Source organism: Lethenteron reissneri, chromosome 23 (assembly GCF_015708825.2).
Source record: "Lethenteron reissneri isolate LAM-NWPU_2019-01 chromosome 23, ASM1570882v1, whole genome shotgun sequence".
NCBI classification, from domain to species: domain Eukaryota; kingdom Metazoa; phylum Chordata; class Hyperoartia; order Petromyzontiformes; family Petromyzontidae; genus Lethenteron; species Lethenteron reissneri.
Window position 1 is genome coordinate 7,321,441 of NC_083801.1, and position 13,882 is coordinate 7,335,322.

At 43.5% G+C, this 13,882-nt stretch overlaps 1 protein-coding gene across 1 annotated transcript in view; it reads left to right on the top strand.

The window, feature by feature from the left end:
• The window catches only part of ITPRID2 (ITPR interacting domain containing 2), a 46,872-nt gene that overhangs the window by 19,726 nt on the left and 13,264 nt on the right, over window positions 1-13,882 (top strand). Inside the window, exons 9-11 of the mRNA XM_061557005.1 lie at window positions 1,889-2,778; window positions 4,246-4,321; window positions 11,630-11,733. Coding sequence (XP_061412989.1) covers window positions 1,889-2,778; window positions 4,246-4,321; window positions 11,630-11,733 — 1,070 coding nt within the window. The remainder of the gene's footprint in view (window positions 1-1,888; window positions 2,779-4,245; window positions 4,322-11,629; window positions 11,734-13,882) is intronic.

Here is a 13,882-nt window from a genome sequence, read left to right on the forward strand (position 1 = left end):
GCATGTCGAAGTATGGTCAAACAACTCGCATGATAAACACAATGATGAGGAGAGTCCTTCGTTCAGTAGTGGATTGATTGACAAAAGGGCCGTAGATGACTTTTTTCTATTTATTCATCATAAAAAAAATTGTCACGTTAAGCAACTTCGTGTGCTTTTGTTGACGTTAGACCTGAAATGTTTCTTTCATTTATGCAATCCATTGATTTGCCAGCCCTACAGTGACACTACCAATGCATCACTGTTATCAGCATGTGTATCGTATTGATTGCCAAGTACAGTTATTTAATTTAGAGTGAAGTAAAATGTGGAACCCATTGGTTTTCTGAAGAGTTTGTATGTGTGTGTGTGTGGGGACTTGTTTGTTTGTGTGGCTGTTACGATTGGGATGATTTACCCCCACCCCCCCTCAACAATTTTACAAATTGCTACAAATCAGGGCTGTAGTTAGATTATTCTTCTTTACCATTGTCGTCAGTGGTACCGCCTCAAGTGGCTCAAGTGGTGTCTTTAACCCATGACATGCAACATATATGAATAAGTTCCAATTAATTTTCACTTCCACCACAATACATCTTTTTGTAAGTGGTAAGAATCTCTGTTCGTTACCGAATCGGCGCATCGTGCCATCCCGGGTTGATATGGACAATACTATATGCATGAGTGTGCATCCAAACATGCATATCTTAGCATCAGGAGTATGAATGATGATAATATATGAATTAATAAAATGCTGTCTATGATGTGTGCTAGCCACTAAACATACATGAGATGCCTGCCAAAGCTCAAAATTATGTCGAATGAGGGGAAATGTGGACAGTCCGAACAACCGTACGTTTGGTTGAGGGCCACATGGAATGGATTTTGTTGGCACAACAAACACACTGGTAACTGGGCATTAAAACCCTTTGCCTTTGTAGATTACAATATTATTTTTTTGCATGTCCAATGATTTGTGATGTTTCTTTTATAAAAGACATTACAAATTTGTTACGTTAATTAATGTTCAGCAACATCGGGATTATCTTTAAAGTGCCTGGTGTAAATAATATGATTTAAAGCTTGTAAAATCTGGCATGCACCACACTTGCGTGCTTGGTATTTCAAGCATTGTTTTATTTAAGGTATTTTTTTTTAGCTTGGCCAAATTTTTTTTTATCGAAACTATGATAACCTCTATAAATGCTTAATTAAAAATCGCAAGTCGTAATGTTAAATCGTGGAATGCACATTGTATTCTGGGCTGTGGGAGTGTGGTCGGATGGACCTTGGTCAGAAATATTTTTAACATTACGTAACACGAGCCGTCCCGCGTTTTATGAACAAACCATTTTCCATATAAAGCAGAATTTTTACTCAAATGTGACATTTTATGGTATTTTCTATGTCGCTATGTCACTTGAGAGGAAAGTAGAATACTCTGATTCTAGATTTGAAGCTTTCGTGGCATGCCAGTCGACATAGAATACTCTAAGGTGACTGACCTTTTATTGAAGAATATGGGTTTGAAGCACTGTCCCAAACAATTATCTCTTTTATTAAGCATTCGGCACTGTAGTTGGCACGCTGCACTGAGCCCGGTGGCCTGAATTAAATTCTCATCTACCGCTGACAGAAGTGGCGAGGTAAGACCTTGAAGTTATTCCGGGAATCCCTTCACCGACTCACCCTGAACAGTGTGGTGAAGTATGGTCAAAAAAACTCGCATGGCTAGGTAATCCACCAGTGGATATATGGTTTATATTTATTAAAGTGCTGTTAAAAATCTACACTGGTAATGAAGATAATTTATGCTTTTAACATATGCAAAACATTCAAGAGACGTTGTACATATTTAGAAGTAACAATATTTGTTCACGCTAATCCCAATTTTTGTTTATCTTGTCAGATCGTTTCCGGCAGGTGGAAGTATTTGCAACGGTCGCAGACGCCTTTTCGAGCCTCTACTCGCGTGTGAGTGGCATGCCAGTCGACATGATCATGAAAGAGCCAGCGGGCACCCTCCCTTCGACGCCCGAGACCGAGGAAGCCACGGGGGGTGTCACAGTGAAGGCTGCCACGAAGCTCCTGAACACCGTCCGCACTCGACGCAGCCTGAGCAGCCCTTCGGATATGGAGCAGAAGCGACGCACGCTCCTGTCTCAAGCCCGCACTCCGCCAGACTCCGCGGGTGCTGCCCGGCATAAGAAACCCAAGACCCCTGCGCCGCAAAGTTGTACGGCTACAGCAATGGGAGGCGATGAGCAGTGTGAGAACAATCCAGCAGGGCGCATACGTCAACTGAGAGAAGACAACTTGCAAAGGTTATCAACGCGTCTCTCTGAAAGGCTCTGTTTGGATCCCCTGACTGAAGAGGCCATCCTCCCCGCTTCAGAAGATGACACGCCTGTTTTTATGTCTGTCGACACGAGCCTCCCGCAGCCTGACTTACGGCGTGCCTCTCCCTTGGAAACAGAATCTTCACGTAGGCATCATTCTTCTCCGTGTGAAGTAGTGACCGTTCAAAGCAACAATTCGGCTGGTAATTTGGAGCAGGATGAAGTGAGCACTGCTGTGGCGGACATGGTGCCTGTGAGCGATCGGAGCACGTCTGCAGGTGGAGTGGCGTGCGGCGAATCAATAGCTGGTCCCAAAACACCGTTACGTGCCGTACCTTGTCCGGAGCAGAAGGAATGGCCCAGGAAACCCCTAACCTCCACTCCAGACACCGAGGTCGAGCCTTCACATCGTCCACCACTTGCGGAGGCGATGCAGAAGGAGTCCTTTGACATTGAGGAGGTAAGAGAGCACTCGAGTCGTCCCGTCTCACCGTTTTGTAAAATCGGTGTTGGGAATTCATTTTTGAAAAGTATTGTATTTCCCAGAAAAAGTTGCTTATTTGGGTGACATTTCCGGTTTCATGGTTCTTGACTTTTTTACGAGTAACTTTACCGCTATGAAATTTTTACTCTTAAAAGTTATTTATATGGGTAAGTGTCAGGCGATGATGATGTAAAAAAAACACCCGTCATTACCCCCCCCCTAGTTTCATCCCAGCACTGTGCTCAGAAAGATGCCTAAAGCATGCAAAAGACCCTTGCATATGATGGTGACATTCTAGCAAGTACATGAGGTTGTCATTAGTATTGAGTTTCATTTGTATTTAATTAACATGATTATTGTGATGCATCTTTAATTTTAGTTTGGATATTAGTGGTCTTTCGTCTATCGGCCATTGTCAATCCACTGCTGTCCATTCCTTGGCTGCATTCTCCGTTATTAATCTTGACCATTGTTCACTATCCTTTCTCGGTTGTTCACAGTTGACTTAAATTATAACCATGTAGTTAATAGTCATAAAAATTGAGTTAATTGCAAAGTGTTTTTTGTAAATATTCAATGCTAATTAGTTATTCGTGTTCAGGCAATAGTTAAGTCTTGCGCCAGTGCAGTAGTTATTCTGACTTTAAACTTAAGTTAAGTATTGCAATATTGTGTACGTGTGTGTACGTATGTACATCACGTCAGTACTATACATGTGTGCATACAAGTGAGCACAGTGTTCCGGTAATAGTTATTGGTGTTTGCTTTTTTGACAAGTACAATTTCTAAAAGGAAATTTTGGTATTATTACCCGAAGGGTTGTACAAAAAAAATCATCGTAAGTAACTTTTCGCGAGCATAAATTGTACCTTTTTTCACGAGTGTCTAACCTTGCTGTTTGAAGACGGTTACTACGTGCACTGTATTTTAAAGTAACTTTCCCAACACTGTACAATGCAGTAAAGTTCCTGCTATAAAAAAAGCAATGATATTGGTTCTGGTAAGGCGAGAGGGGGGTGGTATGTGTTTTAATGTGACCAACTTTAACTTGCTTATAATCCCATAGTAATCGATGGTAATTCGAATTTACATCCGCATTTGCCCCCTCCAAGTCTTGGTTGACATCCTAAAATTTAATACCTGCTCTGGTGTGTCAACATCCTCACTGGGGAGACAAAGGCAGCCTTGCATGGTGCTGTTACACCACTGCCTCTTGTGCGTTCCGGCCTTAATAGGTACTTGCTATACACTAGCACTGACAGTCCGTAAGACTAAATGGTGATCTGTGTATGTTGTGAATGGATTGTATAAAATAAAAAATCCACTCATGTCATTATCCATGTTTGGTGCTCAACCTTGTATTTTCAGCCTGTTCCTCTGACATTAAATTGAAGTATTGTTTGTTATTTGCTAAGGAATACCTTGGGTTGAACTTGTTTCCAGATCCAGAGCAATGAAGATGAGGGTGCAGCTAACGTTGCCAGCAGCTTTCATCATACGTTGCCAAAATGCAAAAGAGGTATCTTACATTTTCTTTCCTTCTCGCTGTACTCCTGGTATTGTCTGGGTGAGGGGGGGGGGATTTCTTCACTAATTTCTGAAGGCATAATAATGAACAGCTTGCATCTCCTGAAAAAAAACTAGATAGAAGGGCAGTGAGACTGGGGGAATGTGCAGGAGCATGGCTGAAAGTCAATGGGCTTCCCACTATCTATATATATAAAATCGTTCATGTCTGTCTGTCTGTGTGTGTGTGTGGACTTTGGCCCATACGCACTTTCATTGGACGGCGGTTGCCCCTGGCAACGGCTAGCCACGCCTTCGCCGCTTTCATTGGACCTGGCAACGGCTAGCCACGCCTTCGCCAAGGGCTGCAGTTTCATTGGACGGCGGTTGCCCCTGCCAACGGCTAGCCACGCCTTCGCCACTTTCATAAGCTCCGTATTTAATTAAATAATAGCCATTACACAGTATTGTTGGAGCGCTAGGGGGGGGGGAAGGAACGCCACCCGTACCCTGCCTCTTCCAAGCCGACAATTTTAGGCGAGGCCGCAGGCTTTGCACGCTACTAGGCCTCGACACCCACCACGCCACTCTGAGGTAAATTCATCAACGTTTTTCCTACTCTTCACTACACCCCCACCACAATGTGTGCTATTAATATTACTTTTAAACCCAACGCGCCAACAATCGATTACTTTAATGTTCACTGTACAAATACTCATTAAGCTGGGTGAGCGTACTGCCAGTCTATCATGTACACTGTAGCCTGCTTATTAAGCTCGGTGAGCGTACTGCCACTCTATCATGTACACTCTAGCCTGCTTATGAAGCTGAGTGCGTGTACTGGCAGTCTATAATGTGGACTCTTGCCTGGTTATTATAATCGATTCTTTATATGTTCTTTGTACAAACAGTCATTAAGCTGCTTGAGCGACCCCAGTTCGATTCCAACTCACGCCCACCACCGCTGACGATTATTTGAAACGGACCTGGCCCTCCCCTAGGTCCACTCAGCCTCAAAAGCGTAACTGCTGTCGTGTGTGAACATCGTCACTGGGGAGACAAAGGCGGCGGGGCATCGTGGATCCAAGTCCCGGGCGAAGCCGGGTCATGTGTATGTGTGTTTGTGTTTATGTGTATGTCTGTGTGTCTCTATGTATGTGTATGTATGTGTTTGTGTGTATGTGTGTGTGTATGTATGTGGGTTTTTTTATGTCTTTATGTGTATGTCTGCGTGTCTCTATGTATGTGTGTATGTACGTGTGTGCATGTGTTTGTGTGTATGTGTGTGTGTGTATGTGTGTGTGTGTATGTGTGTTATGTGTCTGTCTGTGTCTGCATGTATGTGTGTGTGTATTGTGTATGTGTTTGTGTGCATGTATGTGTGTGTTTGTGTGTATGTGTATGTGTGTGTGTATGTGTGTGTGTGTATGTGTTTGTATGTGGGGAGCGGTAGTGTAGCGCTGCGCTATGAACCTGGCGACCCGGGTTCGATTCCCGCTCACGGCTAACACCAGTGACGATTATCTGAACCGGTCCTGGGCCTCCCCTAGGTCGACTCAGCCTTAAATGAGTACCTGGTGCGGTGTGTAAACATCGCCACTAGGGAGACAAAGGCGGTCGGGCGTGGTGCTGGCCACCCACCCCCTCGTGTACCGTTCCGGCCTTCATAGGTGCTCGCTAACAGCACTTGCCCCTACAGTCTGTTCAGGCTATACGGGGGATCTTTGTATGTGTTTGTATGTGTTTGTGTGTTTACGCTCGCATTACACAAATGTGTTGCTGGTCTAAGGCGTTCCTCGCACAGCATTGCCGCTTTATTATTTCAGTCGTTTACTGCCTTACGCACCCTGACAGTCGTGTGTGTCTGCAGCAAGCGCGTGTATGTGTACCTATGGACGCGCGCGCGTGTGTTGTGTAGGGGGAACGGTAGTGTAGTGCTTAGCGTGCTGTCTGTGTCTGTGTGTGTGTCTGTCTGTGTGTCTGTGTGTGTCTGCGTGTGTCTGTGTGTGTGTCTGTGTGTGTGCGTGTGTGGTGTGTGGGGAGCGGTAGTGTAGTGCTTAGCGTGCTGTCTGTGTGTCTGTGTGTGTGTGTGTCTGTCTGTGTCTGTCTGTGTGTGTCTGCGTGTGTCTGTGTGTGTGTCTGTGCGTGTGTGGTGTGTGAGGAGCGGTGGGTGTAGTGCTTAACGCTACGCTGCGCTACCAACCCGGCGAACCCAGTTCCATTCCCGCTCACGGCCACCACCGGTGACGATTATTTGAACCTCCCCTAGGTCCACTCAGCCTCAAACGAGTAACTGGTGTGGCGTATTAACATCGGCACTTGGGAGACAAAGGCGGCTGGGCGTGGTAGATCCAAGTCCCGGGCGAAGCCGGGTCATGTGTATGTGTTTATGTGTATGTCTGTGTGTCTGTATGCATGTGTGTATGTATGTGTGTGTATGTGTTTGTGTGTATGTCTGTGTGTGTATGTATGTCGGTTTTGCCGCCGTGGTGGATCCAAGTCCCGGGCGAAGCCGGGTCATGTGTATGTGTGTATGTGTTTATGTGTATGTCTGTGTGTCTGTATGCATGTGTGTATGTATGTGTGTGCATGTGTTGTGTGTATGTGTGTGTATGTATGTGGGTTTTTCTGTATGTGTTTATGTGTATGTCTGCGTGCCTGTATGTATGTGTGTATGTACGTCTGTGGATGTGTTTGTGTGTATGTATGTGTGTGTCTATGTATGTGTGTGTATGTGTTTCTGTGTTTGTATGTGTGTTATGTGTCTGTCTGTGTGTCTGCATGTATGTGTGTGTGTATTGTATATGTGTTTGTGTGTGTTTGTGTGTTTACGCTCGCATTACACAAATGTATAATGCGGGTCTAAGGCGTTCCTTACACAGCATTGCCGCTTTATTATTTCAGTCGTTTACTGCCGTATGCACCCTGAAAGTCCTGTGTGTCTGCAGCAAGCGCGTGTATGTGTACCTATGGACGCGCGCGCGTTGTGTAGGGGGAACGGTAGTGTAGTGCTTAGCGTGCTGCCTGTGTCTGTGTGTGTGTGTCTGTGTGTGTGTGTCTGTGTGTGTGTCTGTGTGTGTGCGTGTGTGGTGTGTGGGGAGCGATAGTGTAGTGGTTAGCGTGCTGTCTGTGTGTGTGTTTCTGTCTGTGTGTGTGTCTGTGTGTGTGTCTGTGTGTGTGTCTGTGTGTGTGTCTGTGCGTGTGTGGTGTGTGAGGAGCGGTGGGTGTAGTGCTTAACGCTACGCTGCGCTACCAACCCGGCAAACCCAGTTCGATTCCCGCTCACGGCCACCACCGGTGACGATTATTTGAACCTCCCCTAGGTCGACTCTGCCTCAAACGAGTAACTTAACTACTGTAGCGTATTAACATCGCCACTGGGGAGACAAAGGCGGCCGGCCGTGGTAGATACAAGTCCCGGGCGAAGCCGGGTAGTACAGCTAGTATTATCTATAATGGTGAGGGGTGAGTGGTGAATGCCTGGGCGAGGGTTAGGGCAGTATCCATTGCACAGTCTATATAATAGGCTGCCCACGATAAAGTACTTCGTGTGCACAGTACACAACACACATTTGAACAGGTTTGCCCATGTATGTATATACAGTACTGCATAATGCACATTAAATGATACATGCTTGTGCACTCTAAACATAACACATACACAATAAAATTACAGTGACGTGCACACAACTTGCAGGCAAATGCACATCCCATGTTTGATATACAAAACATACAGAAACTTCTGCCTCCCCGCTGTGGGGGATTGAGCTTTCGGATATGGTGGGAGAAAAACTGAGTGATAGCGATTTTAATGATTGACTTGCTTCTAAATGACCACTCGCGTATTTGTAGCCGTCGACATCTTAAAAGTATCAGGTGTGAAAACTAAACCATTTATAGGATTAAAATTACATGCAGATCCTAGAGAGCAGTCTTCAATAAAATTTTGATATCCAAATTGTGGGTGGTGGAGCTTGTGGTTAGGGGCCATACATTTAGTAGGTACGCAAAAATCTGTCAGTGACCCTTCCCTGTACGCACGCAAACATTTTACACCCCCCCCCCCCCCACCTGCATACGTACGCCTGACGCACCCCCCCTCGAATCCTGTAGAACGGCCGATTTTTTTTAATCCACGCAGAAACGATCAAGGTGTTTAAGCAAACAGTCCACCGCTGGCTGCATTAAATAATTAAGTTGCGTACATTTTGCCACTTAATTTGCTGAGTTGCGTGATAGCTGCAGTCAGGGGTACGGTGGCATACAAGTGACACCTCTCCCATAGTCCTACCTCTCCCACAGTCCTACCTCTCCCACAGTCCTACCTCTCCCATAGTCCTACCTCTCCCACAGTCCTACCTCTCCCACAGTCCTACCTCTCCCACAGTCCTACCTCTCCCACAGTCCTACCTCTCCCACAGTCCTACCTCTCCCATAGTCCTACCTCTCCCATAGTCCTACCTCTCCTGGTAGTACTTGTCTGACAGCTGAAGAAACTGAACAGTGGCTCATTCGAAGGCCAATGTAGACAGCTTCACCACCCCCCCCCCCGTTCGCTATGCGTACATACATAGTAAGTAAGTAGACCCCCCCCCCCCCCTCATATGCAAGCGTATTCATTTGGGTTAACTCCCCCCTCCATGCGTACGTACTAAAGGATGGCCCCTTTTGAACAAGACTGGGCATGTCGAGAATGTATAAAAAGTGTGTGGGTATACCACTGATCCTGACATTGGTTTCTATGGGAAAAATTTAAAATGAAAGTACGCCCCCCCCCCCTCCCCACAGGTGATTTGGGAAGTTTTTTTTTATTATTATCTGCATGATCTTAGAATATAGAGGAGACATAACTTGATCAACTTTATTAACTCGCCTCATGAATGCCACATGGTCTTGACCAAGAATACAGCTTGCTGTAAAGATGTGTGATTTATATACCCTATAACCCAGATTGCAACAGCAAGCCGTTGTATGGCCCAAATATGATTTTATCCTGTTTACTTGCTTTGCCTAAATTGGTTGTGAAGAGAAATCCATCACTTGCACCCATGGGGTGGGCTTTTCTAAAGGCAAGATGTTACATCTCATTGGATCTATCTTGAATAACTACATTTGAAGTAAAGTGGTGAATTCCTTTAAGACCATTTTCATGGACACTTTGAAAGTAATCGTTTTAAATGTGTCTTGGGTGTTAGCACAGAGCAGTGTTTTCTTTGAGGCATGCATCTTGTTGGATCTTAATTTGGCCTCATCGTGAATGTCTTGCCACTTATTCTGCCAACTTCAGTGTGCTTTTGGTAATATTGCGTGCATCTTTGGCAAGTGCAGTCGACGCTTATTCGTTTAGCATACTTATGCATAAAACTGTCTTATTTGTGTGAACATTAATGCTCTTGGACACGTATTTTTAAGATGCTAATATCTAGGTTTCCTTTTTTTAGTTTTTAAGCCATATGGTGCTTGTTTCAGCCTCCGAATCATGATGCTCGTTACACCTAAAACGTTTCACAACCAGAGCAAGGTAGTGCCAAGGTTTGTGCAACTGAACTTGCTGACTAACAGCATAGTTTGCTTCCTTATCGAGTCAACACAATTTAATGTTGCCTCCCAAAACAAGCTTGCGTTGTGCCAATTTCTGTTAACAGCCCTGAGCCATTGGTTGAATTTTTGTTTCTATGTTAATAGAAAGCCTGTTGTTGACATGGCTCAAAATTGTAATTATTGGATCCACTTGAGAGGCACGTTAAAGCTCCATTTGACATTCCGATGTTTCGATCGAGTAGAGTGCTTTATCGGCAGCGTTACTGAGCTATATTATATATGGTAAAGACCGCATTTGAATTGCAGTGTTAATTCATGTTCGCTCGATTTCCCGGAATGTTTAATTGTTCTCAGGAATGTCATGTTTGCCCAAACATACCTCAAGGCTTTCAGTTATTCTTCGTCATGTTTTCCCTATGGTTTATACCAAGAATCGCATTCTTTTTTATTTTGAAGAATGGCAAATTTGTTTGTTTCAGAACTGCAGTTGTAAAACTTGACCAGAATACCAAAAAGTGTCAAATATAGATAAACGTGACCAGGTTTTCCTGTTTTGCTGGTTTTTTCTTTTTTAAATTCCTGTCTAAGGAATTTGTAATTGCCATCTGTCAGTTTTTGTTGTTTTTATTGTTTGGTGTTTTAAACACGAATTGCAGAGATACTTAAGTGTAATTATCTCCTTAAGATATAATTTGCAATGCAATATGTACTGTTGCAGTATCCATTAATGCTATTTCATGAGATGAGCTATTTTGCCTCCAGCATGGTGTTTTCCCTTATTAAGTTAGTTTTGTCCACATAGCAGATGTTGCATATGCAAGAATGTACCACTTTAGTATTATTCAAAGAAACCCTATAACATTTTGAGTTAAACTGCCAGCATGAGATCAAACTTCGTCAGACATAATCTTAGCCTTCCGTCTCGTTTAAGATGTCCTCGATTGTATTATGTACAGACCCCGAATTGACCACGCATTCTTCTACAGGAGCCTATTATAACACGCATTGCGTTAATGCGTTTGACTTTTGAGTGCCACTTTGTGGGACGTGAACGGGGTGCGATTCTTTGGGTAGTCACTGGCCCCTGCCATGGAAATGTGGAATTTTCACAATTGACCCCGAGCTGTCAATAGAGACAAGTAACCACACCAGGACTGGTTTGAGCAGGGAGACTTCCTTGCTTAACTTACGAGTTGAATACCATTGCGGCAAGGAACTTCTGCGTTGACCTGGTGATGGTAGGTCTTTCGTAAAGAATATGCGTGCATGCCGATTGAAGCTTCCCATGCTGCACGCCACAGTGGTTGGCGCACAGAAGCATTTGTGGACCAGAGTCTCTTCTCTTGGTCTAACAGACCCCATCAAGGCCCTAATTTTTCAGTGGATCGACAAAAGTTGGAATTACTGTTATTGTATGATTTGACTATTTCCTGCTTTCGACCTACGTACTGTTTATAGTTATTAATTAAATATACCTCTTGTTTACACCAGTTTTAGTGCAATAAAAGTGCAGCCTATAAACATAATTCGTGTAAAGTTCAGTGGTTGTTTTCTTAAGTAACTAGCCATAAGAGTTTGTTTTTATCACTGGCTCTCGTTTGCTTCCTAGTGCTTGGTTTGAGACTGGAATTACCTTTGACTTTTTTTTATTTGATAGGAGCACTCGATGGGTGATGAAAATGTGCATTCTTGTTTAAAGTAAGAGTGGGTGTGTTGAGGGTGTAATCTGCACCAGCAGGTTTTTTGCGTTATGACGCAAGCCTCTTGCATTCTTCCTTAGGTCTCTATGCTGGCGAAATGCTGTTAAGAGCCAACAGTGGTCAATCTGACAGCAGTGGATTTGAAGACATCAACACGGAGTGTATTGCAATGACCAGCATACAGGTATTTATAGATGCTAAAAGTATGGAAACTAAGCAATGTGATTCTGCTTTTTTATATCCTAGTCGTAGTGATTAATATTTATTCTTTTTTTTCTTAAACGGATATAATAAAAAATGCAATTATTTCAAAGAAACGGACGATTTACTATGTTTTGGGGACAATTACAAATAGTTGAACAAATTGGACTTTTACTTATGAAGATGGGTTGTATGTTGGGTAGTGTGTAAAACACCCAGTGAGTGCCTTTTAAAGTCTGGGTATAATTACACATCAAGGTGTTGGGTTGAAACCCCACCTTGACCATGGTTATGATTGTATTCCATAATCCTCATACCGGTACTGTGCCAATTTGCATTGTTGTCGAGAATAGACCAATTTGTGCTGAGCTGTGGCTTTCAAGCATCAGCAAGTAGTCTGCAATTATGTAGAATGCAAAACTAGCATTACCACCAACACAGCCTTAAAGCAGTGTACAGCAGACATATTATTGGTAATGTTTCTGCTACAAAATAAAATGAGCACTTGTACAACAAGTTATATTAGTATTGAGCAATAATTTGTGCATTTTAAGTTGTTTTCTATTGGAGCCGGACAATTTATGCGTGATTCTTATATTTTTCTCCATTCGTACAATTCCACCCTCGAAAATTCCTGCAGGAATCGTCATTCTGGTCCCGGCGGTGGTCTTGTTGTTCTGACCGGTAGTCCCATTTGGTCCAAACATCAGTCATGTCACCCACGGGTTCTCTCCGAGTCCGTGCTGGTCTCAGTGGGGGGAGGTTGCGCTGTGCGGCGCAGCTAAGTTGTTATACAGTGCCAAGGCTGTACACGTAGCTTTACTCTTTGTTTCACTGTGTCTATGGCCATGAAGGCCTGATGCTATCTCCCATTTTAATCTGATTTCCCCACTAGAATTGGGGTGGAATCTGGCCATTTTTGCGCAATATGCATCTTTTTATACATTTAAGATGCCAGTGCTGCCCGCCTGGTGTTGGGGCTGATGCCTGCCAACCGGTATCGAGCAGATTTTCCATTTAAATGGTTACACAAATGTATTGGCCATATATTTAATTGCTGATTTTACCAAGCCTGCAATGCTTCACGTGGCCCCCTCCCTTTTTGCCTGAATGCCACTTTGGACTCTACGCAATTTAAGCCTCCCGCTCTGATGATGTGATTTTAGATCCCATGAGGAAGTGTATTTGATTAATAATAATTTAATTTGAGGTAAGAATCTTAAGGACGGCAGAGCTCTTGCATCTATATCTAGCGCTTGTATTATTTTGCATTAAACTGTTCGGCAGCATTTACAGGTCTACATGTTGAATAGAAAAGTTTTAGTTTGGTTACACATGGATATTGTAAGTGACTTCAGCTATGTATCTAGAAACTGGTTATTTAAATTCCACTTATCAGAAATGAGGTGAAGAGGAAAGTGTTATGCAAACCATCAGAGGTTTGTCTTTGTTGGCTTTTAAACAGCTGTTCATGGTTCAGACGACACGGGTTTTTCTTTTTTCACCAGCTATGGTGAAAGACGGAAATACAGTAAGAGGAAGAGAAAAAAATCCCTCTGAGCATGTGACTTAAATACATTGTAACAGACGGGTCAGGCCAGTCCAAATTGTGTTTAAAATTCTAATAATAATCGGAACTCTTTAACCGAGCTCTTAATCATAACAAGGGGAGTGGCGGGGGTTAATTCAATCGTGCGTTAATGTTCATTTACTCTGAAAAAAATCAAGGTGTGGGAGCAGTCATGCAGTGGTTGTTGTATTTTACTGAACCAAGTCTAATTATTGGTGATGGCTAATATCTGAACTAGTCCTGTCATTTGTTAAATAATATGAAGCTAAATCTAATATTTTTTTTAATGAAAAATGCATGTCCTTGGCTATGTGACGATACCATCTATGTTACGCGAAAGATCTCGTCTCTTAGCACATGCGCTCGCACGTGAGGCATGCAGTGCCTCTTTTAAGTACCCTCCTGGTTTGGCAGCACCCATCTATGCAGTGCATACCACTTTAATCACAAATCAGCTCATGAAAGTAAAGTTGAATACGAACATCACGTTCTCAAAACTTCCATGGGGGTCATCTTTTTTTTTGTAATCCATAATGAAAGCCATACTCGGCCACTGTGGTTG